This window comes from Salmo salar, chromosome 28 (assembly GCF_965601325.2).
Source record: "Salmo salar chromosome 28, fSalSal1, whole genome shotgun sequence".
In the NCBI taxonomy this organism is placed as follows: Eukaryota; Metazoa; Chordata; class Actinopteri; order Salmoniformes; family Salmonidae; genus Salmo; species Salmo salar.
In genome coordinates, this window is record NC_138318.1 from 15259459 (window position 1) to 15285928 (window position 26470).

At 42.0% G+C, this 26470-nt stretch overlaps 1 protein-coding gene across 3 annotated transcripts in view; it reads left to right on the top strand.

Annotated features, from left to right (window-relative positions):
• Positions 1-366: 366 nt before the first annotated feature.
• Positions 367-26470, top strand: part of mpripb (myosin phosphatase Rho interacting protein b) — a 74229-nt gene continuing 48125 nt past the window's right edge. For 2 of the 3 annotated variants that reach the window (XM_014179564.3, XM_014179563.3), the window contains exons 1-3: positions 367-1320; positions 7820-7897; positions 14658-14723. In XM_014179564.3, coding sequence (XP_014035039.1) covers positions 1117-1320; positions 7820-7897; positions 14658-14723 — 348 coding nt within the window. In that variant the 5' untranslated portion in view covers positions 367-1116. The remainder of the gene's footprint in view (positions 1321-7819; positions 7898-14657; positions 14724-26470) is intronic. The other variant, XM_014179565.3, reaches the window with a different exon arrangement.

The window sequence follows — 26470 nt, forward strand, 5'->3', positions numbered from 1 at the left end:
CAGATTCTGTTTGTAGTCTGAGGTTGCCCTGAAAAAAGTTACCCTTGAACGGGGAAAATGTGAAAATGTTTTCTTCAAAACATGTTCTGTTAAGAGTTGACAGTAGTTTAAAACCATGAATACTTCCAGCAACAGTGTTGGTATTGTTGCATCATTATAATTTATAGTTAAAAAAAAGTTATATTAGACAGTAAATCGATCATTATTAATTGATTCCAATAATACATTGTTCGTTTTTTCAATAAATGTATATTTAAGTCAATTCAAACTTTAATATTTGTGATTTTAAAATCAGAAAAAAGTCAAGTAAAACAATTACAGTGGGACTTTTATTTAGAAATGATGCCGTACGATCACGTGACCGTAATGTCACTAGGTTCACAATGCCCAACAAATCTGAGCTCGCGACCTCTCCACAGGGAAACATTTCGCCTGAAAATAGGAAGAAAATAAACCAGGGGAGCAGCTAGCCGAGCTGGTTATCAAAACACAACCGAAGAAGTCGTTGATGCTTCAATGATTCTGCGAGAGGCGCTTTGTCCGTTTACTATGTGTCAACGGGGAGTGAATTTCGCTGAACATTTATATTCTGGACCGTTTTAACCCAAGCTAAACAGCTAGGCGAGAGGATTTCTAGCTCGCTAGCTAATTTACTACTATAGCCAGCGAAGAAGCAGTGGTGGTAGACTTTGCAAAGAGCAACTGCTAGCTACAATCGTAGCTAGCCAGCTCTTGATAGCCAGCTACCTCCACTTTTGCGATTTTCTGTCAAATGGGTACATGTTATAATGTGCAATTGCTGTTTTTGCAATTTGCACAATAACGTCAATGATTACAAAAACCAAACTAGCGAGTTTTTTAATCGCTTAGCTAACGTTACTCGTTCGGCTTTGTGAATTAAGTGCAGGCCATGGACTGAATAACGCACAAGAATGGTGTCTCGTTATCTTGATGACTAGCAGTCATATATTGGATCATATAAATTGGGTACAACTAAACAATAGAAACCTTGCATTTGGTTTGTGTGTGTAAAACTCAAGACCACTAACGTTAGTTCGCCAATTTAGTTATTTGGATCATCATGCGTTGGATTGCTGGGCCCTTGTTCCAAATTGGATGAAAGAAACGCAGAGAACGGATTATCCAGACGTCAATTTTGAATTAATTTGCATTTACGGTGAACGGAGGCGATATACAATGTCTACAGCGAAAGAGAACCCTTGCAGAAAATTCCAGGCGAACATTTTTAATAAAAGTAAATGTCAGAACTGCTTCAAACCTCGGGAGTTGCATCTCTTGACCGATCAAGATCTGAATCAGGTAAATAATTATTGTGATGTGGCCACATTTCAGTTCACATGTTACAAACACCTATGCGACAATGTGACCATTTGGGCGTCTCGAGTTTGCTGTTACTGTCAAGTTGTGTAACAGTCCAATTTTGGCAATATTTTTGCCAGCTACCTAGTCACACTTCCACTTAGTGTTCTAAAGCTTTTAGAAACTGACAGTCACTTCATGCTGTCTGCTTTGCCATCCTCAAGTCTGTTAATTGGAAGTGTCTGTGGTTATAGTTCAGCATGTGTGTGTCATTCTGGTTGTGTCCTCATTCAGTGACCATTTGTTGAAGACAGACTCCTTTAGAGATGAACCAATGGTGTGTGTGTGTATGCATGCATGTATGTATGTATGTGTATGTATAATCTCCTGCTTCAGTCTGACAAACTAAGGCGTGGTCTGCTAGGAAGAAAAACAGCGTTTCTCACGATCAGCCACTGGTTCAATATGAGGAATCAGCTGTAATAATAGGACCCTGGTATAAAGCCACAAATGAACATTAGATTTGGATAGATTAATTGGATAAAGGGAGGTTTGACCAGCTTCAGGTTAGGAATAACATTTATTACTGGCAAATAACACTATCCTCCCAAAATGAGGAATCAGCTGACCCATCATGGAGCCTGTCCAATTTTTGGGAGACATTGTCCTGAAACATCCATATGACTGGCAGGCAGGGTCACCAGCTGACTTAAGGGACTGTGCTGCCACACTCCGATAACTGTGGCTGCAAACAAGAAGATTGTGCCCTCCTGAATGTGACCCCAAATTCAACTTAAGTGTAGGCCTACACAAAGTCCTCACGTCAATCAAATGTATTTATAAAGCCAAAGTGCTGTACAGAAACCCAGCCTAAACCCCAAACAGCAAGCAATGCAGGTGTAGAAGCACGGTGGCTAGGAAAAACTCCCTAGGAAGAAACCTAGGGAGGAACCAGGCTATGAGGGTTGTCCAGTCCTCTTCTGGCTGTGCCAGGTGGAGATTATAACAGAACATGGCCAAAATGTTCATAGATGACCAGCAGGGTCAAATGATAAATCACAGTGGTTGTCAAGGGTGCAACAGGTCAGCACCTCAGGTGTAAATGTCAGTTGGCTTTTCATAGCCGATCATTTAGAGTATCTCTACTGTTCCCACTGTAGCTCAGTTGGTAGAGCATGGCGCTTGCAATGCCAGGGTTGTGGGTTTGATTCCCACGGTGGGCCAGTATGAAAAAAATGTAATAAAAATCTATGCACTCTACTGTAAGTCGCTCTGGATAAGAGCGTCTGCTAAATGACTAAAATGTCAAATGTAAAAAAAAAAATTTTTCCTGCTGTCTTTAGAGAGTTGAAAACAGCAGGTCTGGGACAAGGTAGCACATCCGGTGAAATACTGTATGTGTACTCAAGTCGCATTATAAGTCCCCCTGGTTTCCTTCACCCAGTGAAGTAGTGAATGAGAGGATTTCTATCTCTGAGATCATTAGCTAGTTTCTGTTGTATCCTATAATTGATCCCATGCGATGAGGTCCAGATGGGCCCTTGAACATGGCTTAAGAACAGCAACGCCAGCAAGCATCCTCTCCTCCACAAAATGTGTATGTGTTTCTCTGCTTGTGTATTAGTGAGAATGTGTTTCTCTGCTTGTGTAGTGTATGAGTGAGAAAGTGTGTTTGCGTTTCTCTGCTTGTGTGTATGACAGCCTGCTTGTGATTACTGCAGGGTTAACCCCTTCAGACCTGGACTCCTGACTCAGGACTAGAATCTTAAAGCGATTACATCACTTCTTTAATCCTCCTGAGACCCAGCCTTGCCCTCTCCCAGGGCCTTTGACGTCACCAGTTGAACCAGAGATGCTTCTATCCGCTGCTCTATCCATATAGGGCTAGTAATGAGTTGTCTCATACCGGGGAGTCTGAGAGTTTAAACAATACGCTACAGCTAGCTGGTTCTAATCTCAAAACAAAACAACCCTTTTTAAAATAAGTTTAGCCCAAATCTATCAAAGGAACTAGTCATGACATTGACTGCCATTTTGGACAGGAAAATGTAAACACTGAAGAATGTAGCCTATCTGCGCTCTCATATTCTGTAATGACGTCCTTTGCGATGAGTGGACGAAATGAAAACAGTAAAGTGGAATTCATAAGTGAAACAGAGGGTGGTTCCACTTCCATGAGCTGGGCCTCTGGTTAGTAGATGCACCCTGGCTGGGTTAAGTATCTTAATGCAGTTTGAATACTATGCATGGCTCCAAGAGAGGCGCTCATTAGTCTAACTGAATTTGAGCCCTAAATTTAAAGCGAGTTATTCTGAATTTGGAAGTGGAAGTTGTTTAACTCAAACTTTCACACTCTCCAGTCATTTGGTCACGCCTCCCTCATGAATACATAATTGAAAGAGATGCCTAGCCCACATGGAAAAGTTATCTGAAAGGAAATGAATGTGGAGGAAGAGTATGTTTAAATTGCAATCTTTGTTTTACACACCAAGGGATCGGGGGTGTCAGCAAATTCTTTCTATTACAATTTGTTTAGCCTGAAAAATAATGTCCTGAAAATGTAGACCTAAATGTCTGTAAACTCAGTGATGCTGGTATATTTAGTTGGTCACGTGATAGTGCAGTGTTTCCCCTAGCATTTTTCCAGCAGCGGTGGAGTCAGGCAAGGTTGTTCTAGATCAAAACAGAGTGTAGGTGGTAGCCCAACCACGCCCCTGACAAGGCCGTTGGCTTGGCATAAATCGTTCTGGAATTGGAGGCGTAGAGAGATGTGGCGTTTTTCAGCTCATTTCCTGTAATTCTCAAAAAAATGTCCATGGAGCTGAGATTTTTCTGCAGCGTGAAAGCTAATTTCCTACAATCCACACTCATTTTGCCATGGCTAATTCTGTTTTCTTATCCTCAAACATAATAAAACCAATGGGGCCCCCTGGAAATGTGCCCTATCAGTAGTCCAGCCATGCAAACAAATACTCATTCGTTTTTAGAATGGTCTATTATCCCTGACTTTCTAGCTTTTATTTTAGTAATTTCTAGTTCTCAAAGATCATATTATTAAAAAAGTTTTTACATTCTGCTGGGAGAGGACGATAGTTTCAAAGGTATTTTTTCTGGATCGAGGCTATTGTTGAGCCATGCTGCTCTGTAGTTCCCGAGGCATCGGTGAGATAAAGAACCCACTCAGGATAGGTGGGAGGCAGGGAGGAGGGAGAGTGGGAGGCAAGGAAATGGTGGAAATACAGACTGAGGGTAGTGGGTGAGAGAGAACAGTTTGGGAGCGATAGTGGGGGATGATGGGAGTATAGAGGGAAGGAGAGCGAAGAAAACCCAGGGAGAGAGAGGAGGCACGGGGGTATGGAATGATTTGAGGGAGGAGAGGAAGAGCTTGTGAAAGAAAGTGCGGGGTTGGGATTGAAACTGGAACAGAGTTTCTCACAGGTTACTCTCACCAGTGGAGCCCAGAGTTCTCAAATGAACGTACATAGATCTCAATTCCACATGGTCCAAAATGATGTGTTAGACCTATAAGTTCCAGTTCTATCTATACTGAACAAAAATAAACATGCAACAATTTCAAATATTTTACTGAGTTACTGTTCATGTAAGGAAATCAGTCAATTGAAATAAATTCATTAGGCCCTAACCTATGGATTCCAAATTACTGGGAATACAGATGTGCATCTGTTGGTCACAGATGCCCTAATTAAAAAAAAATAAAAGTGTATGGATCAGAAAGCCAGTCAGTATCTGGTGTGACTACTATTCGCCTCATGCAGAGCCACACGTCTTCTTCGTAGAGTGTTTGTCAGGCTGTTGATTGTGGCCTGTGGAATGTTGTCCCATTCTTCTTCAATGGCTGTGCGAAGTTGCTGGATATTGACGGGAACTGGAATACGCTGTCATATACGTCGATCCAGATCATCCCAAACATGTTCAATGAGTGACATGTCTGGTGAGTATGCAGGCCATGGAAGAATTGGGAAATGTTCAGCTTCCGGGAATTGGGTACAGATCCTTGTGTTATGGGGCCGTGCATTATCATCTTGGAAACAGGTGATGGAGGCAGATGAATGGCACAGCAATGGGCCTCAGGATCTTGTCATGGTATCTCTGTGCATTCAAATTGCCATCGATAAAATGCAGTTGTGCTCGTTGTCTGTAGCTTATGCCTGCCTATACCATACCCCCACCATGGGGTACTCCCTTTGCAATGACATCAGCAAACCGCTCTCCTACACGACCCCATACACGTGGTCTGCAGTTATGAGGCCAGTTGGATGTACTGCCAAATTCTCCAAAAACATTGTCGGAGGAGGCTTATGGTAGAGAAATTACCATTCAGTTATCTGGCAACAGCTCTGGTGGACATTGCTGCAAGTCAGCGTGCCAACCGCACGCTCCCTCAACTTGAGACATTGTGGTGTTGTGTGACAAAACTGCACATTTTAAAGTGGCCTTTTATTGTCCCCAGCACAAGGTGCACCTGTAATTATGCCGTTTAATCAGTTTCTTGATATGCGACACCTGTCAGGTGGATGGATTATCTTGGCAAAGGAGAAATGCTCACTAGCAGGGATGTCAACAAATTTGTGCAAAACATTTGAGAGCTACACTTTGTGTGAATGGAACATTTCAGGGATCTTTTATTTCAGCTCATGTAACAATGGACCAACACTTTACATGTTGCGTTTTATATTTTTGTTCAGTGTACAATCACCAAGGCTCTGCATTGGTTTTACTTGGCTAGGAGGAGTAAGGTGAACTTTCAGATGGGTCTACCTTACGTTTGAATGGACCTTTTGGCATGAGTCCTAAATGAGTGGAGGAGAGAGCAGCGTCCAGGCCTCCCTGGATTGTACTGGGGAGGCAAGAGGTAAACGCGTGATAGAGGACGCAACTTTATCTGTTCGATTATGGCATCTGAGAGTATTAGCATCTCCATTTTGAAGTAGTCAATTTTCTTCTACTACTATGAGTTGGTAAACAAACTGAAAGGGTGCATACTGGCACTTGGAGTGTGTTGTTTGAACAGGTATGAAGCCAAGGTTGACGATTTACTGCCACCTGCAGTTACGGAATGTTTTCTCACAAGTATAATTCATTGGTTAATCCCTCCTGATGACCTGGATGGAATGATGTGATCCTCCCTTAACCCATAGGAAGTCCCACCCAGTTTTCTACTGCAACATTGTGAAAGTCCCCAATAGCGCTGCCCATGCTAAAACAGACTTTTGGGCACTAGAGTCCTCTATCTCTATGGGTTAACCTCACTGCTGGTGGGGTTGGAGGTGGGCTGGAATGGAGGGGGAAGGTAGGTCTGTGGGAGAGAGCTGAGGGGGGAGGGCGAGGTCACAGGAGGACCACTATAAAGGAAGTGAGGCTTGTGTGTGTGGAGGGAGGAAGGGTGCAAGGGTGTGTCCCTCCTCTCCAGGTCTCCTGGTTCCTCAGCCCACCAACATCGCTACAGGCCACAGCTGCTCGCTTACACTGCCTCTCCTTGTGTCTCGCTCATTCTTTCCTGTCCAGCTCTTTCTCTCTGCCTCGCTCTCTCTTTGGATGTTTTGTAAGAGAAGAATGGATGTTTTGTAGGAGAAGAATGGAGAAATCAGTTATGCATTATAGCAAGACCTGTGTGATATTTGCTACTTTATTGATAACATTGCCCATATAAGATCTGAGATCAGGAAACATCCATTTTGGATTGTAGCCTAGGCGTAGACTTCAGTGCTGCAGATAATCAGCTAATCATCAATAAATAAAACCATTAGTCATAATTGCTGCCTAAATGGTAGACTTATCAGATTTCTTAGGACTAGGTCACGGCACGTTTATCTCCTCAGTCACCCCATCACCTGTTAAAAGTAACCAACTAAATGTCTCTATAGGCAGTCAGTCTATGCAAGCGGAAACAAGGCACATATAGATTTGACAGACATGCAGGGACACAGGCTAGCTAGTGACAGCCAGGGCCAATACCCATAAAGTCTTAATAATCGTACACTCCTCTACCGCGTGTAAGACGCTAGTCTGGATTTTGAGGTAAAGGTAGGAGGGATGTTTTATTTTGCAAAACAAGCCTGACAGCTGCTTCTTGGTAATGTTTAACAGTAAAAGTTAGACCAAGACAAACAAGTTTAGAGTGCAAAGAGCAGCCATTTTTAACAGCCACCCCCTCACCGTGGGAGCTCTGCTCCATGTTTATACATTTCCACATCTTTTGAACTTTTGTGTTTTCATTGGAAACATGCAGGTTTTTGGCTCAAACAACTTCCATGAGGTGAATGTAGGTTGATAAACGGGCTGTTCTCATTCACAAATCTTCATTTAATCGCAAGGCAATGGTGTCTATCAAACGATGCTAATTAGGCCGACAGGCTTGCTAACTGGTTTTGTGGTTTGAAAACTGAACATCTGGACCCCGAAATGGGTCCTCTCCTTGCTGACTGCTTCCCCCCCTCCCCCCAATTTTAATGATTGTCTAAATCACTCTGTTTTACAGGCCAAACCTATTTACGGCGGATGGCTGTGCTTGGCCCCCGAGGGAACAGACTTTGACAACCCCATGCAGAGATCCCGGGTAAGAGCAACCATGAGGCGTATATTTGTGCACGCGCTCACATGGAATGGGGGATGGGTTAGTATGTTTGTTCCCTGTTCTTCCATAGCACTGTAGTCGAATGATAAACATTAGACAAACACCATTCCCGGGCAGCAGAACCTCAGTGAGAGGGGGATGGGTGAACATTGACCATCCGGATGTTTTCATCCACTTGGGAAGTATGCTTTGAAGCGCTTGAAACACAGCCCTAGCGTATAGTCGAATGGTCAGAGAAATGGGCTCTCGATCTGCAGAGGTATTGTCCTTTTCATGGCAATTCGCCTGGTGCTATACGTCACGATGATTAGAGCGCACATACGGGTACACACAGTGTCGTGAAGGAGCCGAGCACTCGCTCATGTCCGGATCATGGAATCTATTCAACAAACTGCTCTAAGCCAGATGGGCCATGGCGCCATCTTGGGGGCAAGTCCACTGGGGCTGCATCTGCATAACAATGGATAACTGTGAACATGGGTTTACACCTTTGACGGTTAACACCTCACAACAACTGTTTCGATTATGCAGAGGTTGTTGATCCTGCTCTTCAGAAGTTCTCACTGTCAGCCCTAGCAATGTGATAAGGCAGGTTGCCTATTTTGAGTGCACTGGGTGAGGTAGGTGACGCAGTGATCCTGGGTTAGAGGATAAGGAGAGAGACTTGAGGTTTTGTTTCAGGGAGTCGGTGCTCCGGTTTTATTTCCTCCAAATCAAACTTCATTTCCATTGACTTGTGCTGACAGTAAACAAAAACATTTCAGCATATTTGATCATAAACAATTACTTGTCACAATCTGAGCCAGTAGTCAAATGATAAATATAATTTCTCCAAAGCAGTAAAATAAATATTAATTTAAGGTACAAATTAGATCCTTTCAATATGCAAATATTTCTAACAACATCCTACCGCTAATAAACAACAGTGCATCTTTAAATGCAGATCAATTGAAGAATGTAAATAATATTGCGGGTTACTTACGTTTGGGTATTGGATTCACAGATAACAGAAATTAAAGGATACATGTTGGAGAGGTTTTGTACTAGTGCTTAGATTGTTTGGCACTGAACTAAAAGACAAAGGAACTCAGGTATTTAAGAAGTGAAATTGGTTGCAGGTGTGCTCAGAGCATAGAGATGTACAAAGGGTCTCTAGTGCCAAAAAGCGTGTTTAACATGGGCAGCGCCATTGAGGACTGATACATTGTGATCTCTATACATCTCTATGGCTCAGAGGTGTCTGCAGTTAAAGGGACAGTTAACAAAAAACGCAATTTAAAGGAAGTGTGAACTAAAAAGTCTAAGATCAATAAGAGCCTTTGCTACACTATGGAAACACAATTTCCTATAACATCAGGTTGTATACACTATTATAAACTGGGTGGTTCGAGCCCTGAATGCTGATTGGCTGACAGCTGTGGTATATCAGATCGAATATCACATATGCCAAAATATTTATATTTACTGCTCTAATTACGTTGGTAACCAGTTTATAATCTCAATAATGCACCTTGGGGGTATATGGCCAATATACCACGGCTAAGGGCTGTATCCAGGCACTCCGCGTTGCGTTGTGCTTAAGAACAGCCCATAGTGGTGGTATATTGGTCATATACCAGATCCCCTCGTGCCTTATTGCTCAAGTATAACACTGGCGTTACAGTTGAAAAGCAGCAATAGAGAGTACTAGTGTTGTCACGATACCAGAATTTTGACTTCGATACCAATACTCGATACCAAAACAATAACAAAATGATACCACTGCAAAAAATAAGCCATATTACCAGGTCACAGAATGGCACTTGATCCAGACAGATAAACTCAGCTACTGCTCTGTTCAGTCATTGGGCATCTTTTGAGTTCAATATCATTACGTTATAAAAAAATGTACGTCCATATTTTTCAGAGACCATACATTAATGAATCAATTATACAATCAATTTGACTTTTTACCATTCTAACTTCATTTTTTTTCATTTTTTTTTTTAACCTTTATTTAACTAGGCAAGTCAGTTAAGAACGAATTCTTATTTTCAATGACGGCTTAGGAACAGTAACTGCCTTGTTCAGGGGCAGAACGGCAGATTTGTACCTTGTCAGCTCGGGGATTCGAACTTGCAACCTTTCGGTTACTACTCCAATGCTCTAACCACTAGGCTACCCTGCCGCCCCGGTAATAATTTATTTTGAATGGTAAATCTTTATTGATTAACTGGGTAAATCAAGATGTAGCCTAGGCCTATCCACAATACAGGTGAATGCATATTCAGTGTGTGCATGCATTGAGTTATTGAGCTTGTTTTGGCTGATTTCATTGGGCTACAGATGACAAACAATCTGTTTCCCTTGCAAGGGCTCCCGAGTGGCGCAGCCGTCTAAGACACTGCATCTCAGTCTAGAGGCGTCACTACAGACACCCTGGTTTGAATCCAGGCTGTATAACAACCGGCCGTGATTGGGAGTCCCATAGGGTGGCGCACAATTGGCCCAGCGTCGACCGGGTTTGGCTGGGTATAGGCCGTCATTGTAAATAAGAATTTGTTCTTAACTGACTTGCCTGGTTAAATAAAGGTTACATTTATTTTATTGTACTGATCAACAACATTTGTATAGAAGTAGCTTATTTTATACAAATGTGCTCCGTCTCTTTAACAGAGTTCGCTGATCATCTTTGGGAGAGATGTGAGCGAGAGACCGAGTTAATTAATAACGTTTTTGGTGGCAATCAGCTTTGAAATCAGCATTTTTTTTTAATGTTATCTTTAGCTGTCCGCTACCAGTGTCTTCTTGCATTGTAAAGTGTTCTAGCATGTATAGACATTGTTTTACGAACAATAATCATGTTTAAAAATCTCTACATGCCGTGTCACGTTATTCAAATGTGTTGACTTATGTGCGGCATGATGATGTAACATGATGCAGCCCAGACTTTCAGTGCGCGCTATAATAAGGGCTCGGCTGCGCTGATAGACGAGCTTGATTCTTGACACATTTTGACAGGAGTACCGAAAGTAACACATTCTAGTATCGGAAAAAGTACCGTGCAGGTTGGCTAAGACTAAGTACAGTAATGGATGTTACTGTTTCATCAGGGAGCCACAAAGGTGAAGTAAACAAATGTAATCGCTGAATTCATGTCATGGTTGCTATTTCAGCCACAGAGTAGAAAGAAGCGAAACAAAATTTCCATTGTTTAAAGTTGAGACACGTCATTCACGCAAAGTAAAAAAATTGGGTGTTTAAGTACGCCTTCAGCATAATGTAGTAAAGTTGGCCTCGTATAGGCCCTTGAACAAATAATTGATTGGGCGGCAGGTAGCCTAGTGGTTAGAGCGTTGGACTAGTAACCGCAAGGTTGAAATATCGAATCCTTGTGCTGACAAGGTAAAAATCTGTCGTTCTACCCCTGAACAAGGCAGTTAACCCACTGTTCCTAGGCCGTCATTGTAAATAAGAATTTGTTATTAACTGACTTGCCTAGTTAAATAAAGGTTAAATAAATAAAAATACCAAGGACATCCATAATCCATCAGATTAACAGTTTTTAATGAAGCCAGAAACGCAAATAATTAATCTCAGTCATTGATAGTATATAGGTATTATTGCATGTTGACTAACCAATCACAGTGACATGAGATTAAATCTAGTCATGATCAGTTTCAGGTAAACTTAGTAGATTGGAGGTCAGAGACTTGGCAGTGTGGTGCCAGGACAACAACCTCTCCCTCAACGTCAGCAAGACAAAGGATCTGATCGTGGACTAAAGGAAAAGGATGGCCGAGCACGCTCCCATTCACATCGACAGGGCTGTAGTGGAGCGGATCCAGAGCTTCAAGCTCCTCGGTGTCCACATCACTAAGTTCTACAGCTGAACCATTGAGAGCATCTTGACTGGCTGCATCACCGCTTGGCATTCAACCGCAAGGCGCTACAGAGGGTAGTGCATGCTGCCCAGTACATCGCTGGAGCCAAGCTCCCTGACATCCAGGGCCTGTATACCGGGCAGTGTCAGAGGAAGGCCCTAAAATGTGTCAAAAACTCCAGCCACCCAGGTCATAGACTGTTCTCTCTGCTACCGCACGGCAAGCGGTACTGATGCACCAAGTCTGGAACCAACAGGACCCTGAACAGCTTCTACCCCCAAGCCATAAGACTGCTAAATTGATATTTAAATAGTTAAGGGAATAGCTAACCGGACTATCTACATTGACCCTTTTGCACAAACTTTTTTTCGACTCATCACATATGTTGCTGCTACTGTTTGTTTATTATCTATCCTGTTGCCTAGTCACTTTATGCCTAGTTATATGTACATACACGTAGGTTGGAGCCATTAAAACTCATTTTTCAACCACTCCACACATTTCTTATTAACAAACTATAGTTTTGGCAAGTCGGTTAGGACATCTACTTTGTGCATGACACAAGTCATTTTTCCAACAATTATTTACAGACAGATTATTTCACTTATAATTCACTGTATCACAATTCCAGTGGGTCAAAAGTTTACATACACTAAGTTGACTGTGCCTTTAAACAGCTTGGAAATTCCAGAAAATCATGTCATGGCTTTAGAAGCTTCTGATAGGCTAATTGACATAATTTGAGTCAATTGGAGGTGTACCTGTGAATGTATTTCAAGGCCTACCTTCAAACTCAGTGCCTCTTTGCTTGACATCATGGGAAAATCAAAAGAAATCAGCCAAGACCTCAGAAAAAAAATTGTAGACCTCCACAAGTCTGGTTCATCCTTGGGAGCAATCTGTTCAAACAATAGTACGCAAGTATGAACACCATGTGTCATACCGCTCAGGAAGGAGACGCGTTCTTTCTCCTAGAGATGAATGTACTTTGGTGCGAAATGTGCAAATCAATCCCAGAAAACAGCAAAGGACCTTGTGATGATGCTGGAGGAAATGGGTACAAAAGTATCTATAGCCACAGTAAAACGAGTCCTATATCGATATAACCTGAAAGGCCGCTCAGCATGGAAGAAGCCACTGCTCCAAAACCGGCATTAAAAAAGCCAGACTACGGTTTGCAACTGCACATGGGGACAAATATCGTACATTTTGGACAAATGTCCTCTAGTCTGATGAAACAAAAATAGAACTGTTTGGTCATAATGACCATTGTTATGTTTGGAGGAAAAAGGGGGAGGCTTGCAAGCCGAGGAACACCATCCCAACCATGAAGCACGGGGGTGGCAGCATCATGTTGTGGGGGTGCTTTGCTGCAGGAGGGACTGGTGCACTTCACAAAATAGATGGCATCATGAGGTAGGAACATGATGTGTATATATTGGAGCAACATCTCAAGACGTCAGTCAGGAAGTTAAAGCTCAGTTGCAAATGATTCTTCCAAATGGACAATGACCCCAAGCATACTTCCAGAGTTGTGGCAAAATGGCTTAAGGACAACAAAGTCAAGGTATTGGAGTGGCCATCACAAAGCACTGACCTCAATCCTGTAGAAAATTTGTGGGTAGAACTAAAAAAGCATGTGCGTGCAAGGAGGCCTACAACCTGATTCTGTTACACCAGCTCTGTCAGGAGGAATGGGCCAAAATTCCCCCAACTTATTTTGGGAAGCTTGTGGAAGGCTACCTGAAATGTTTGACCCAAGTTAAACAATTTAAAAGCAATGCTACCAAATACTAATTGAGTGTATGTAAACTTCTGACCCACTGGGAATGAGATGAAAGAAATAAAAGCTGAAATAAATCATTCTCTCTACTATTATTCTGACTTTTCACATTCTTAAAATAAAGTGGTGATCCTAACGGACCTAAAACAGGGAATTTTTACTTGGATTAAATGTCAGGAATTGTGAAAAGCTGAGTTTAAATGTATTTGGCTAAGGTGTATGTAAACTTCTGACTTCAACTGTATCTACCTCAATTACCTCATACCCCTGTACCTTGACTCAGTACTGGTACCCAGTGTATGTCACCTGGGACCTCGTTCATAAATATGGTGGGTCAGTTAAGAACAAATTCTTATTTACCATGACGGCCTACACCTGCCAAACCCGGACGACTCTGGGCCAATTGTGCGCCGCCCTATGGGAATCCCAATCACGACCGGTTGTGTTACAGCCTGGATTCGAACCAGGGTGTCTGTAGTGATGCCTCTTTCCCACCTCTTTAAGGAATACCTAGGATAGGATAAAGTAATCCTTCTAACCCCCCCCCCCCCCCCCTTAAAAGATTTAGATGCACTATTGTAAAGTGGTTGTTCCACTGGATATCATAAGGTGAATGCACCAATTTGTAAGTCGCTCTGGATAAGAGCGTCTGCTAAATGACTTAAATGTAATGTAAATGCCTCTAGCACTGAGATGCAGTGCCTTAGACCGCTGCCCCATTCTGGTTGCCGTCTCTATTCAGCTATTTCATTCCACTCCTTGTTCTCCATGTCATTTGCCAAAGACATGAGAAATTACCAGGAATGACTGGAGTGTCAAGGAGTGTTAGCTAAAATGTCTGGTATCCAGACTACAGGCGGTGGGTTCTCGGATTTATGTTATTGTATCTTTAAGCATCTCTTAGCTATATGTTCACTACACCCTATTAGTCCGAGGACATAATGGAGCTTAAGTGTTGGTTTGGTTTCAGCCCAATAACAATGCTCCTCTTTCCCTGCAGAAATCGTATACAGTATTAGTTTATAGGCCGTTTCTTAATAGTTTATAAGGAGATCTTCAGATTAAGTGTTAACGATGTTCCTCTTTCTCCCAACAGAAATGGCAGCGGCGGTTCTTTGTGCTGTACGAACATGGCTGCCTGCGTTTTGCCCTGGATGAATCGGTAAGGAGCTGTCATATCAGCCATGCTACTTCCACCTCCTCCCTAACAACCTAACAGCACTCCTTACCTGTGTCTATAATCAGGTTATAGCACTGCCTCATGGCTTCATGCAGAGGCAAGGTGACTGGGAAGAGTAGTATTTGATATGGTCCGTGAAGGACGGGAAGGCATGTTGAATGACCTGACTGGTACCTGCATGGGAAAGAGATGACTGGGAAGCCTTATCTCTGTTAGCTAGCCTTGTGCTGTGAGATGTTAAAACTGCCCCACCCTACCGCAGAGTAAACATCACACTGAATAACCATGAAAATGTATATGGAGGTGGACGGAGAGAGAATATAGTTTGAAGCAGAGGAACATAGGGGAGGATGGAGGTAGAATAATACAGATTGGGAAAGAAACTGAGGAACAGAGACTAGAGAGAGTCCCTTACAGCTTATGACATCCCCTTTGTGTGTGTGTGAGTGACTGGGGAATGTGACACGGGTGACCAACCCCACTGGCCGATCAGGCTGGAGATTAGGCTGCTTGTGTGTATACAGAGGCCCACTTCACACTCTGCTCTGCCTGACTGTCAAAGCTGCCATAGCTTCAGTCCCTGGCCTCTAGCTTCTAACCTTGACCCTAGCTTTGGGCCTGCTTTATATGTATCAAACCCCAGTTATCAGTTCTCTACAAAACAAAATTGATGAAGAGGAGAGGATACTGCTTTTGACTGCTGAGATGAAGGCCTACTCACTCTGTGGCTGTGTGTTTGTGTCCAGGTGGTTGCTTTGTGCAGATGAGATCGCTGAAATCATAATCATTGTCTTCATGTTGTCATGGATCCCCACGTGATGACAAAGGGAGGAAACATCCTGGTTTCGCTTTGCATACGTGTGTGTGTGCGTGTGTGTGTGCGCGCATGCTGACTGTGCTTGCGTGCGTCCATTTCTCCAGTGTGCATTGTGTGCGAATGACACCCGTTAGTTCGGTGTAGCACTTTTTTCCTGTCATTGTGAAGCTGGTCGTGCTATTTAGACGTGGAGGGCCTCATTGTCTTCGTGCCTTTTCATCTGCAGCTCAGGGAACACCCCGGAACGCCACCGGGAAACTGGGTCAGGAAAATTGCCACTTTGTTGCCGTCACTGTGACGCCTCAGTCCCCCACAATAGAAACGTTTCCAAAATGTAGCCTATACAACATTTTGGGAGTTCAGCGTTGATCTCAGTGCACATTATCGTTTACTTAGTTTAAACTCTAGGCGGAGGAGTGGAAATTAAATTAGATATGATTTGTTTTTTTTATTCATCATCAACGTATACATCCTCAGCCTGATCGGACACCAACCCCGTAAGTTAAAGGCCTACTGTATATAGTAGAGAGAAACAATACCCTGTCTTTTCCCTTGCTTGCCATGTATGCTTTAGAGGTCGACCGATTATGATTTTTCAACGCCGATACCGATATCGATTATTGGCGGACCAAAAAAAGCCGATGCCGATTAATCGGCCGATTTAAAACAAACTATATATATATATATATATATCTTGTTTTTTTAAATGTTTTATTTATTTATTTGTAATTATGACAATTACAACAATACTGAATGAAAACTTATTTTAACTTAATATAATACATAGATACTATCAATTTAGCCTCAAATAAATAAAGAGCCATGTTCAATTTGGTTTAAATAAAGCAAAAACACAGTGTTGGAGAAGAAAGTAAAAGTGCAATATGTGCCATGTAAAAAAGCTAACGTTTAAGTTCCTTGCTCAGAACATGAGAACATATGAAAGCTGGTGGTTCCTTTTAACATGAGTCTTCAATATTCCCAGGTAAGAAGTTTTAGGTTGTAGTTATTATAGGAATTATAGGACTATTTCTCTCTCTACGATTTGTATTTCATATGCCTTTGACTATTGGATGTTCTTATAGGCACTTTAGTATTGCCAGTGTAACAGTATAGCTTCCGTCCCTCTCCTCGCTCCTACCTGGGCTCGAACCAGGAACACATCGATAACAGCCACCCTCGAAGCAGCGTTACCCATGTAGAGCAAGGGGAACAACTACTCCAAGTCTCAGAGCGAGTGACGTTTGAAAAGCTATTAGCGCGCACCTGCTAACTAGCTAGCCATTTCACATGGGTTACACCAGCCTAATCTCGGGGGTTGATAGGCTTGAAGTCATAAACAGCGCAATGCTTGAAGAATTGTGAAGAGCTGCTGGCAAAACGCACGAAGGTGCTGATTGAATGAATGCTTACGAGCCTGCTGCTGCCTACCACCGCACAGTCAGACTGCTCTATCAAATATCAAATCATAGACTTAATTATAACATAATAACACACAGAAATACGAGCCTTTGGTCATTAATATGGCCGAATCCGGAAACTATCATTTCGAAAACGAAACGTTTATTATTTCAGTGAAATACGGAACCGTTCCATATTTTATCTAACGGGTGGCATCCCTAAGTCTAAGAATTCCTGTTACATTGCACAACCTTCAATGTTATGTCATCATTATGTACAATTCTGGCAAATTAATTACGGCCTTTGTTAGGAATAAATGGACTTCACACAGTCCGCAATGAGCCAGTCGGCCCAAACTGCTGTATATACCCTGACTGCTTGCACGGAACGCTAGAGAAGTGACACAAATTCATGTTAGCAGGCAATATTAACTAAATATGCAGGTTTAAAAATATATACTTGTGTATTGATTTTAAAGAAAGGCATTGATGTTTATGGTTAGGTACATTGGTGTAACAACAGTGCTTTTTTCGCAAATGCGCTTGTTAAATCATCACCCGTTTGTCGAAGTAGGCTGTGATTTGATGAGAAATTAACAGGCACCGCATCGATTATATGCAACACAGGACACGTTAGATAAACTAGTAATATCATCAACCATGTGTAGTTAACTAGTGATTATGTTAAGATTGATCGTTTTTTATAAGATAAGTTTAATGCTAGCTAGCAACTTACCTTGGCTTCTTGCTGCTCTCGCATAACAGGTAGTCAGCCTGCCATGCAGGCTCCTCGTGGAGTGCAATGTAAGGCAGGTGGTTAGAGCGTTGGACTAGTAACCGGAAGGTTGCAAAAACAAATCCCCGAATCCCCCCCTGAACAAGGCAGTTAACCCCCGTTCCTAGGCCGTCATTGAAAATAAGAATGTGTTCTTAATCTGACTTGCCTAGTTAAATAAAGGTGTGTTTAAAAAAAAAAAATGAAATCGGCAAATCGGTGGCCAAAAATACAGATTTCCGATTGTTAAGAAAACTTGAAATCGGCCCTAATTAATCGGCCATTCCGATTAATCGGTCGACCTCTAGTATGCTTACACAATGCAGATACCAGTTTAGATGCGGTAAAGGAGCGTTCCATTGACCAGATTGGCCCACATTCAACAATCTGATCTAACAAAGTGGATATTTGTCAAATCCGTCATGATTTATGTATTGTAACAGGCACACAATGTGGTTAATTAAGTCAGATTTGGATATATTTGTTTTTTGCTGCATAACATGTAGAAAGACGTTGTCCCTTTTCAAGTTTAGAAGTGACTGCTAAATGCTAACTCCCATTTGAATAAGATGGTTAGCATAGTTAGCGTACAGTAATCAATGGTGGTAGTTAGCTATTTTTAACTGTAATGCATTTGATTGGTAAAGATGACATGAACATGTGTTGGGGTTGACATCCATACTGACATTTTACTTGGATTTTTACCTCAACATAGTGTGAAATACACATAAACAATAGCCTAAATGTAGGCTAATTTTGCTGGCGGGCAAAGAGGGGACTCGGAATCTTTCCCACACGCGTTTCCATGGCAATTCCATTGTTTTGGTCGAGTTCAATTTACCTTTACCACATCTATAGCCTATATCTGGGCCGTATACAGCATATCATAAATACTTCTTTTACCTCTCTTTTTGATGAAGGGATGTTCTCTTCTTTTTTTTTGTGCAATTGCTGTAAAAACAACAGGAAATCAGCTCCAAGTGATTTTTATTTAAGAAATCTGTTCCGAAGTATTTCTATGCATAATAGAGACACGTGATCGTATACAAATGTAAGCAAGGTTTGAAATGATTATGTTTTAGTCAAACATCTGTTTGGGCTTCTTGCGATCAATTTGCAGTCTACAAATGATTTGTAATTATGTTCTGGCCCCCGACCATCCGTACCAAAAAAGAATCGGCCCGTGGCTAAATCTAGTTGATGATGCCTGGTCTATATGTTCATTTGCATAATTTTGTGGAATTAAATTGCTGCGTGTGTATATTCGTTAATCCTCCTGTAGCCTATCTTATTTATCACATGTGCACAGCATAGAGTGCCTATTTTGAGCAGGATTTCTCCTGAAGCTCCTCGGCTGGTTGCTGCTGGAGTAAAATATGTTATTTTATAAGCCCGTTCATTGCGAAACAACTCAAAATGCAGTTGCTTGTTAAAAACAGATTTGGTACATGATTAATGAAAACAAGTTTTTATTTCTCAACTGGTAATTGAAGCGTGCCTCCCATTCACCATAGGCTACAAGTGTAGGCAACAGGCTATCGGCGTGTTACACACCACATTACAATGTGAGCTGGATTTTTTATTTAACCTGTATTTAACTAGGCAAGAACATCATTTACAATGACGGCCTACCGAGGAACTGTGGGTTAACTGCCTTGTTCAGGGGCAGAACAACAGATTTTTTACCTTGTCAGCTCAGGGATTCAATCCAGCAACCTTTCGGTTACTGGCCCAATGCTCTAACCACTAGGCTACCTGCCGCCCCAAAGCTGGAGGTAGTATGCATTTTGAAAACGCAAATAGTTTGAAACCTGAATGTTTTATTTCATATTATGAGACATCTCATATCTTGCTTTAAAGTAGCCTATAGTCAAAATCTGACAATGGAAACATGGAGTCAATTTTATAAAGACTGTGTCAGCGTGCACACGCCCGGCCCGCACACTCCACAGGAGTGATGGGACAAGGACATCCCTGCCGGCCAAACCCTCCCCTAACCCGGACAACGCTGCACCAATTGTGTGCCGCCCCATGGGTCTCCCGGTCGCGGCCGGCTGCGACAGAGCCTGGACTTGAACCCAGAATATCTAGTGACACTCGGGAGGCCATAAAGACTTTATAGGCGTGTGAGTTTCAAGTTGGGGAAGCTTACAATTTATCCTTCCATTTCTGTCAATCTGCATGCCAGTTATGATTTTCATGTGCGCATTTTCGTGGAACAGTTTCTTTTCAATAATAACGTTTTAGTTTCTCAAAATCATTGTCACGTGGTTAATCGTAAAAATCTGAATGAAAAATTATACAAATCAAAAAGCAGAAATTCAACTAATGCTAGCACCAGCCTCTGCCATATGGACACATTGATACACCTTGATCCATTGCCGGTTTAAGAAAAGAGCGCATGGAACTCATAGCTTATAGGCCAATGTAGCAGTAGGCTCCATTGTCAACTAAGTAAAAATAGGCTACATAAAGCTGACAAATTAAAAACAGTCGAAAATATGATGAAAATATAGGTTATTTCAATCGCATTCATCTCTACTCTGATGGGGATTATATCAAAATAGACAATCAAACGGCCAAAAATTCACACAATGAATGCTTAAGAATAGAGGTCGACCGATTATGATTTTTCAATACCGATACTGATTAATCAGCCAATTTATTTTTGATTGTTTTTGTAATAATGACAATTACAACAATACTGAATGAACACTTATTTTAACTTAATATAATACATCAATAAAATCAATTTAGCCTCAAATAAATAATGAAACATGTTCAATTTGGTTTAAATAATGCAAAACAAAGTGTTGGAGAAGAAAGTAAAAGTGCAATATGTGCCATGTAAGAAAGCTAATGTTTAAGTGCCTTGCTCAGAACATGGGAACATATGAAAGCTGGTGGTTCCTTTTAACATGAGTCTTCAATATTCCCAGGTAAGAAGTTTTAGGTTGTAGTTATTATAGGAATTATAGGACTATTTCTCTCTATACGATTTGTATTTCATATACCTTTGACTATTGGATGTTCTTATAAGCACTTTAGTATTGCCAGTGTAACAGTATAGCTTCCGTCCCTCTCCCCGCTCCTACCTGGGCTCAAACCAGGAACACATCGACAACAGCCACCCTCGAAGCAGCGTTACCCATGCAGAGGAAGGGAAACAACTACTCCAAGTCTCAGAGCGAGTGACGTTTGAAACGCTATTAGCGTGCACCCGGCTAACTAGCTAGCCATTTCACATTGGTTACACCAGCCTAATCTTGGGAGTTGATAGGCTTGAAGGGGTGGGTATAATTTGTGGAACGTTCCAACAGGAATCTGTTCCAAAAAACGTAAAGTAAAAGGTTGCCAACCAACAACGCATACAAAGTAGCAACGCATACAAACCTAGCTAACTAGCTGCCGAATAGGCATCAACTCACCACGTAGCTTATTCTTAATGTTTGTCCATAGGCAACCAGAGTGAGGACAGACATTTTTCGGAATAAACGTGATTAGTGAAAAACGTAATGAAATAGACCACTCCCTACCCGGTATCTTATTCTGCCGCTATTCAACTTTGTATGCGTTGTTTTTTGGAAACCTTGTTATTTACGAAGTTTTTGGAATAGATTCCTGTTGGAATGTTCCACAAATTATACCCACCCAGGTTGAAGTCATAAACAGCGCAATGCTTGAAGCACAGCGAAGGGCTGTTTGAATGAATGCTTACGAGCCCGCTGCTGCCTACCACTGCTCAGTCAGACTGCTCTATCAAATCATAGACTTAATTATAATATAATAAACACACAGAAATACGAGCCTTAGGTAATTAATATAGTCGAATCCGGAAACTATCAACTCGAAAACAAAAGTTTTTTTCTTTCAGTGACATACGGAACCGTTCCGTATTTTATCTAACGGGTGGCTAAGTCTAAATATTCCTGTTAGGCATTGATGTTTATGGTTAGGTACATTGGTGCAACGACAGTACTGTTTTCGCAAATGCGCTTGTTAAATCAACACCCGTTTGTCAAAGTAGGCTGTGATTCAATGAAAATTAACAGGCACCGCATCGATTATATGCCACACAGGACACGTTAGATAAACTAGTAATATCATCAACCATGTGTAGTTAACTAGTGATTATGTTAAGATTGATAGTTTTTTTTATAAGTCTAATGCTAGCTAGCAACTTACCTTTGCTTCTTGCTGCCCTCGCGTTACAGGTAGTCAGCCTGTTAATCCTTGTGGAGTGCAATGTAAGGCAGGTGGTTAGAGCGTTGGACTGGTAACCGAAGGTTGCAAAAACGAATCCCCCCTGAACAAGGCAGTTAAACCCCGTTTCTAGACCGTCATTGTAAATAAGAATGTGTTCTTAATCTGACTTGCCTAGTTAAATAAAGGTGTAAAAAAAAAAAAATCGGCAAATCGGTGGCCAAAAATACTGATTACCGATTGTTATGAAAACTTGAAATCGGCCCTAATTAATCGGCCATTCCGATTAATCGGTCGACCTCTACTCAAGAATTGGAGAGAGACTCGCTCGCCTATATCTTCGCCACTCACCCGTCCCCTTCTTCTTGTCTCAACATTTTAAATTATACTCAGCATAGTTATACTTATCTTCACACATATTTTAGATGCTTTTCACAGACAAGCACAACTCATTAATCAGCTAGGCCTATTCTGGGGTGAAAGTAGAAAGAATTTCTTCCCGGTACTGGACCTCCTATATGTGCAGGTGCTTGCACCAACATTCTTTATTGGCCTAATCATAGAACTACATATAAAATCCCTATTCATTCAATAGTATTACTGTCGGCCTAGTCTAAAGATTTGTCATTTAACTTTCAAAATGTATAACCTTTTATTATGGCATAAACCCAACCAGTCATGATGTTTTCATCTGATTGTGCAGCAATCCCTTCAAAGGGCTACTTTACTAGGCGACCTGCGCAGGTTCATCCACTCGCAACATATCTCCAGCCTCTAAACAGTGGTGAATGGAAAGAGACACCTGTTACACAAAACACTAAAAAGTGTAACAATATTTGCTGATTGTCATTAGGCCAGAATTTATGCGTCCACTGCTGTCTGTGGAGGTCTGGGTGTCGGCCAATCATCTATGCCTTGGCCAAATTTCAGTATTTTTGTCTTAACCATTTTCAAGCCCACTCACTCATTTTTAATGCCTCTGACATGCGGTAATGATAAATAGTGGTCTAATAGCATACAGTTTTCTTTACATTTTGTTTTAAATATTGTGATAGGCTCACGTTTTACTGGTACGGGGTACCCCCACTATGTATTTTGCCGGGATGCAGTGCCAGACCGTATCGCCTTACTTTCACCCCTGAGCCTATTGCTGCTACCACAAATTGCAGGCATCCCAAGTAGGCAAAGGCCTACCAGCTTGTGATTTGAAACAATCCACAGCTATTTTTTAAAAAGAAGCTAATGATCCTCGATTCCTCTGCGGCTAAGTTATGCTTTCTGATGAAGTATTTTGAATGATTAAATGTATTTCTGTATTTCTCCTTCCGTGGCCTCCAACTGCTCTTAGATGCAAGTAAAACTAAATGCATGCTCTTCAACCGATAGCTGCCCGCACCTGCCTGCCCGTCCAGCATCGCTACTCTGGACGGTTCTGACTTAGAATATGTGGACAACTACAAATACCTAGGTGTCTGGTTAGACTGTGAACTCTACTTCCAGACTCATATTAAACATCTCCAATCCAAAATTAAATCAAAATTAAATCTAGATTCCTATTTCGCAACAAAGCCTCCTTCACTTATACTGCCAAGCATAACCTCGTAAAACTGACCATCCTACCGATCCTCGACTTCGACGATGTCATTTACAAAATAGCCTCCAACACTCTACTCAATAAATTGGATGCAGTCTATCACAGTGCCATCCGTTTTGTCACCAAAGCCCCATATACTACCCACCACTGCGACCTGTACGCTCTCGTTGGCTGGCCCTCGCTTCATACTCATTGCCAAACCCACTGGCTCCAGGTCATCTACAAGTCTTTGCTAGGTAAAGCCCCGCCTTATCTCAGCTCACTGGTCACCATAGCAGCACCCACCCATAGCACGCGCTCCAGCAGGTATATCTCACTGGTCACCCAAAAGCCAATTCCTCCTTTGGCCGCCTTTCCTTCCAGTTCTCTGCTGCCAATGACTGAAACGAACTGCAAAAATCAATGAAGCTGGAGACTCATATCTCCCTCACTAGCTTTAAGCACCAGCTGACAGAGCAGCTCACAGATCACTGCACCTGTACATAGCCCATCTGTAAATAGCCCATCCAACTACCTCATCCCCATACTGTATTTATTTATTTATTTATCTTGCTCCTTTGCACCCCAGTATCTCTACTTGCACATTCATCTTTTGCACATCTATCACGCCAGTGTTTAATTGGTATATTGTAATTACTTCGCCACCATGGCCTATTTATTGCCTTACCTCCCTTATATTACCTCATTTGCACACACTGTATATAGACTTTTTCTACTGTATTATTGACTATGTTTGTTAATTCCATGTGAAACTGTATCTTGGCCAGGTGGCAGTTGTAAATGAGAACTTGTTCTCAACTAGCCTACCTGGTTAAATAAAGGTGAAATCTTTTTTTTTTTAAAGACAGGAGTAATTATATAGTTTTGGCAAATTTATTTCAATTTACTTCCCTATAGAACCCACCGCTACGCCATTTCTCTCTTGTTCTATTGGTTTTCATATCAACTTTCACAATCCTGGTCATATTAGCAACCCATCCTAGTTGTTGCATCTTAAGATCCCCCCTCTTTCTAAGTTTCTAAAGGACATTTTCATCTCTGTCACATATGGAACCGTTCTAATCAGGTGTGCTGTTTTGATTGGTGTTTTCCTGCGAATTGCATTTTGGCAAATGTTTGAAAATTACTTTTTTATTGTCTTTATCATTATGAGTTGCTTGTTCTGTTACCATAATCTAAATGTGATTTATGTCATTCTGAGCACCATGGGTGGACACCCTAATACATATTGGTCCAGTAAATGTTTCTAATGGCCGTTACATTAAAATCTTCCTGTTCACGTTGTCCGGTGCCACATTTTCGGAATCCGGAATCCCTGGATGGTGCGGAATCCCTGGATGGTGTGTATTTTAGACACTCTGAGGAAGTTGTTGACTGACATTAGGCTATTAGCTAGCTAGGCACATATTAGGTTAGATGGAATGTACCAGAAAATGTGCCAGAGAGAATATGAAGCTCAGCCCTGATTCTCCCCTGGGCTGATGGACTGTCTACTGCTCTACCCCATAAAATACCCAATATGGACTGCTGTGGCCCTTCTCTTGCTCAGAGTGGTTGTTACTATTAGTAATTCCTGTGCTCTTGGCCAGCTGAAGAGGCCAGAGTTAGGCAACCCAGCCAAACCCACAGGGGTAGAATGGCTGGAAGCCACACCGGTGGAAACATCTACAATGACCAGAGCAGCCTGATGAATCTTTGTAAATATGAAGCTATCTCACATGATACTAGATACATTGATCTTAATGATCTACCGATGTCATGATTTATTGAGCAGGTTGTTTGTTGCTATGGAACCATGACGTGCTTAGTACGTCAATTGGAGGGCCACATTTCCCCAGAATGTATTTGTGTTTTGCGTCTGACACATGATATAAGCAAAATAATTACAAAAAGGATGAAAAATAAGAGCTTTTGTGTGACTCGCATAAAGCCGAGGCAACTTTCAGGGAAGTATTATTAAGGGAAGATTTCACTCAAGATGTTTAATGCGAGTGGGCAGTGGCTTCTTAGAACTGAACTATTTTAGCCCATGATGAGACGGACTGAGAAGGAGATGCTCAGAGGTCTAGGCTCTACACAGCATTCCTCTGATATGCCCATATTTGGTGAAGTGCAGCGGGCTCCTAGTAACTAACAGGCTAGAGAAACGGAGAGAGCAGTAGACCCCAAAACCACATGAAAATGCCAGATATGCCCCAGACCCAAACATTCCACATACACACAGCCTGCCACTACAAGCACCCATATCTAATGTAGCATAATGTAATTTTACTACATCAGACAGTATTGTACGTGTTGTACATTTGATCATCTGAGAAGGAGAGTAGGTGAGAGACTGAGAAGGAGGCAAGAGAGACAGAACCTGAGAAAGACAGAAACGTGAAGGTTTGAGTGTTTCTCAAACACTGAGTCGTGGACCGACACCGGTCCCTGAGATGTTGCCGCTGACCAGTCCCTTGGGTAGTTGACTGACACCAGTTGGGCAGTTCTCAAATGCTAGTTTTAATCTAAGCGGACCTCCCAAGAAGGAGGACTACAGCTCCTCAGTCTCTGATGAGAACCTGAGCCGGAGGGTCAATGACTGAGAGGATAGGGACAGGAAACGGGACCATTCAGTTCTCTCCACAGCCCACACTTTGACTGATATAATGCTACAACAGAGAACAGATTAGATATTATCTTGAAGCTTCCCTATGGCCTGGGACCAGTGTCTATGAACAGTGTTGAATTCACAATGTAATTTTATTTCCCTGACTGAGATATTTAACCATAGTATTCATCCCATGGGAGTCAAAGCTATAGTGACAGTGTCTGCCTGCCTGTGGAAAGAGGGGTAGGAGTAGTGTGTGTTCTGTTTTGATGCAGCACGAAGGGCAGCGGCATGTCGAGGCACATATGCCGTATAAAACAGCAGCTTGCTGCTTCCCTTTCACCCCTGAG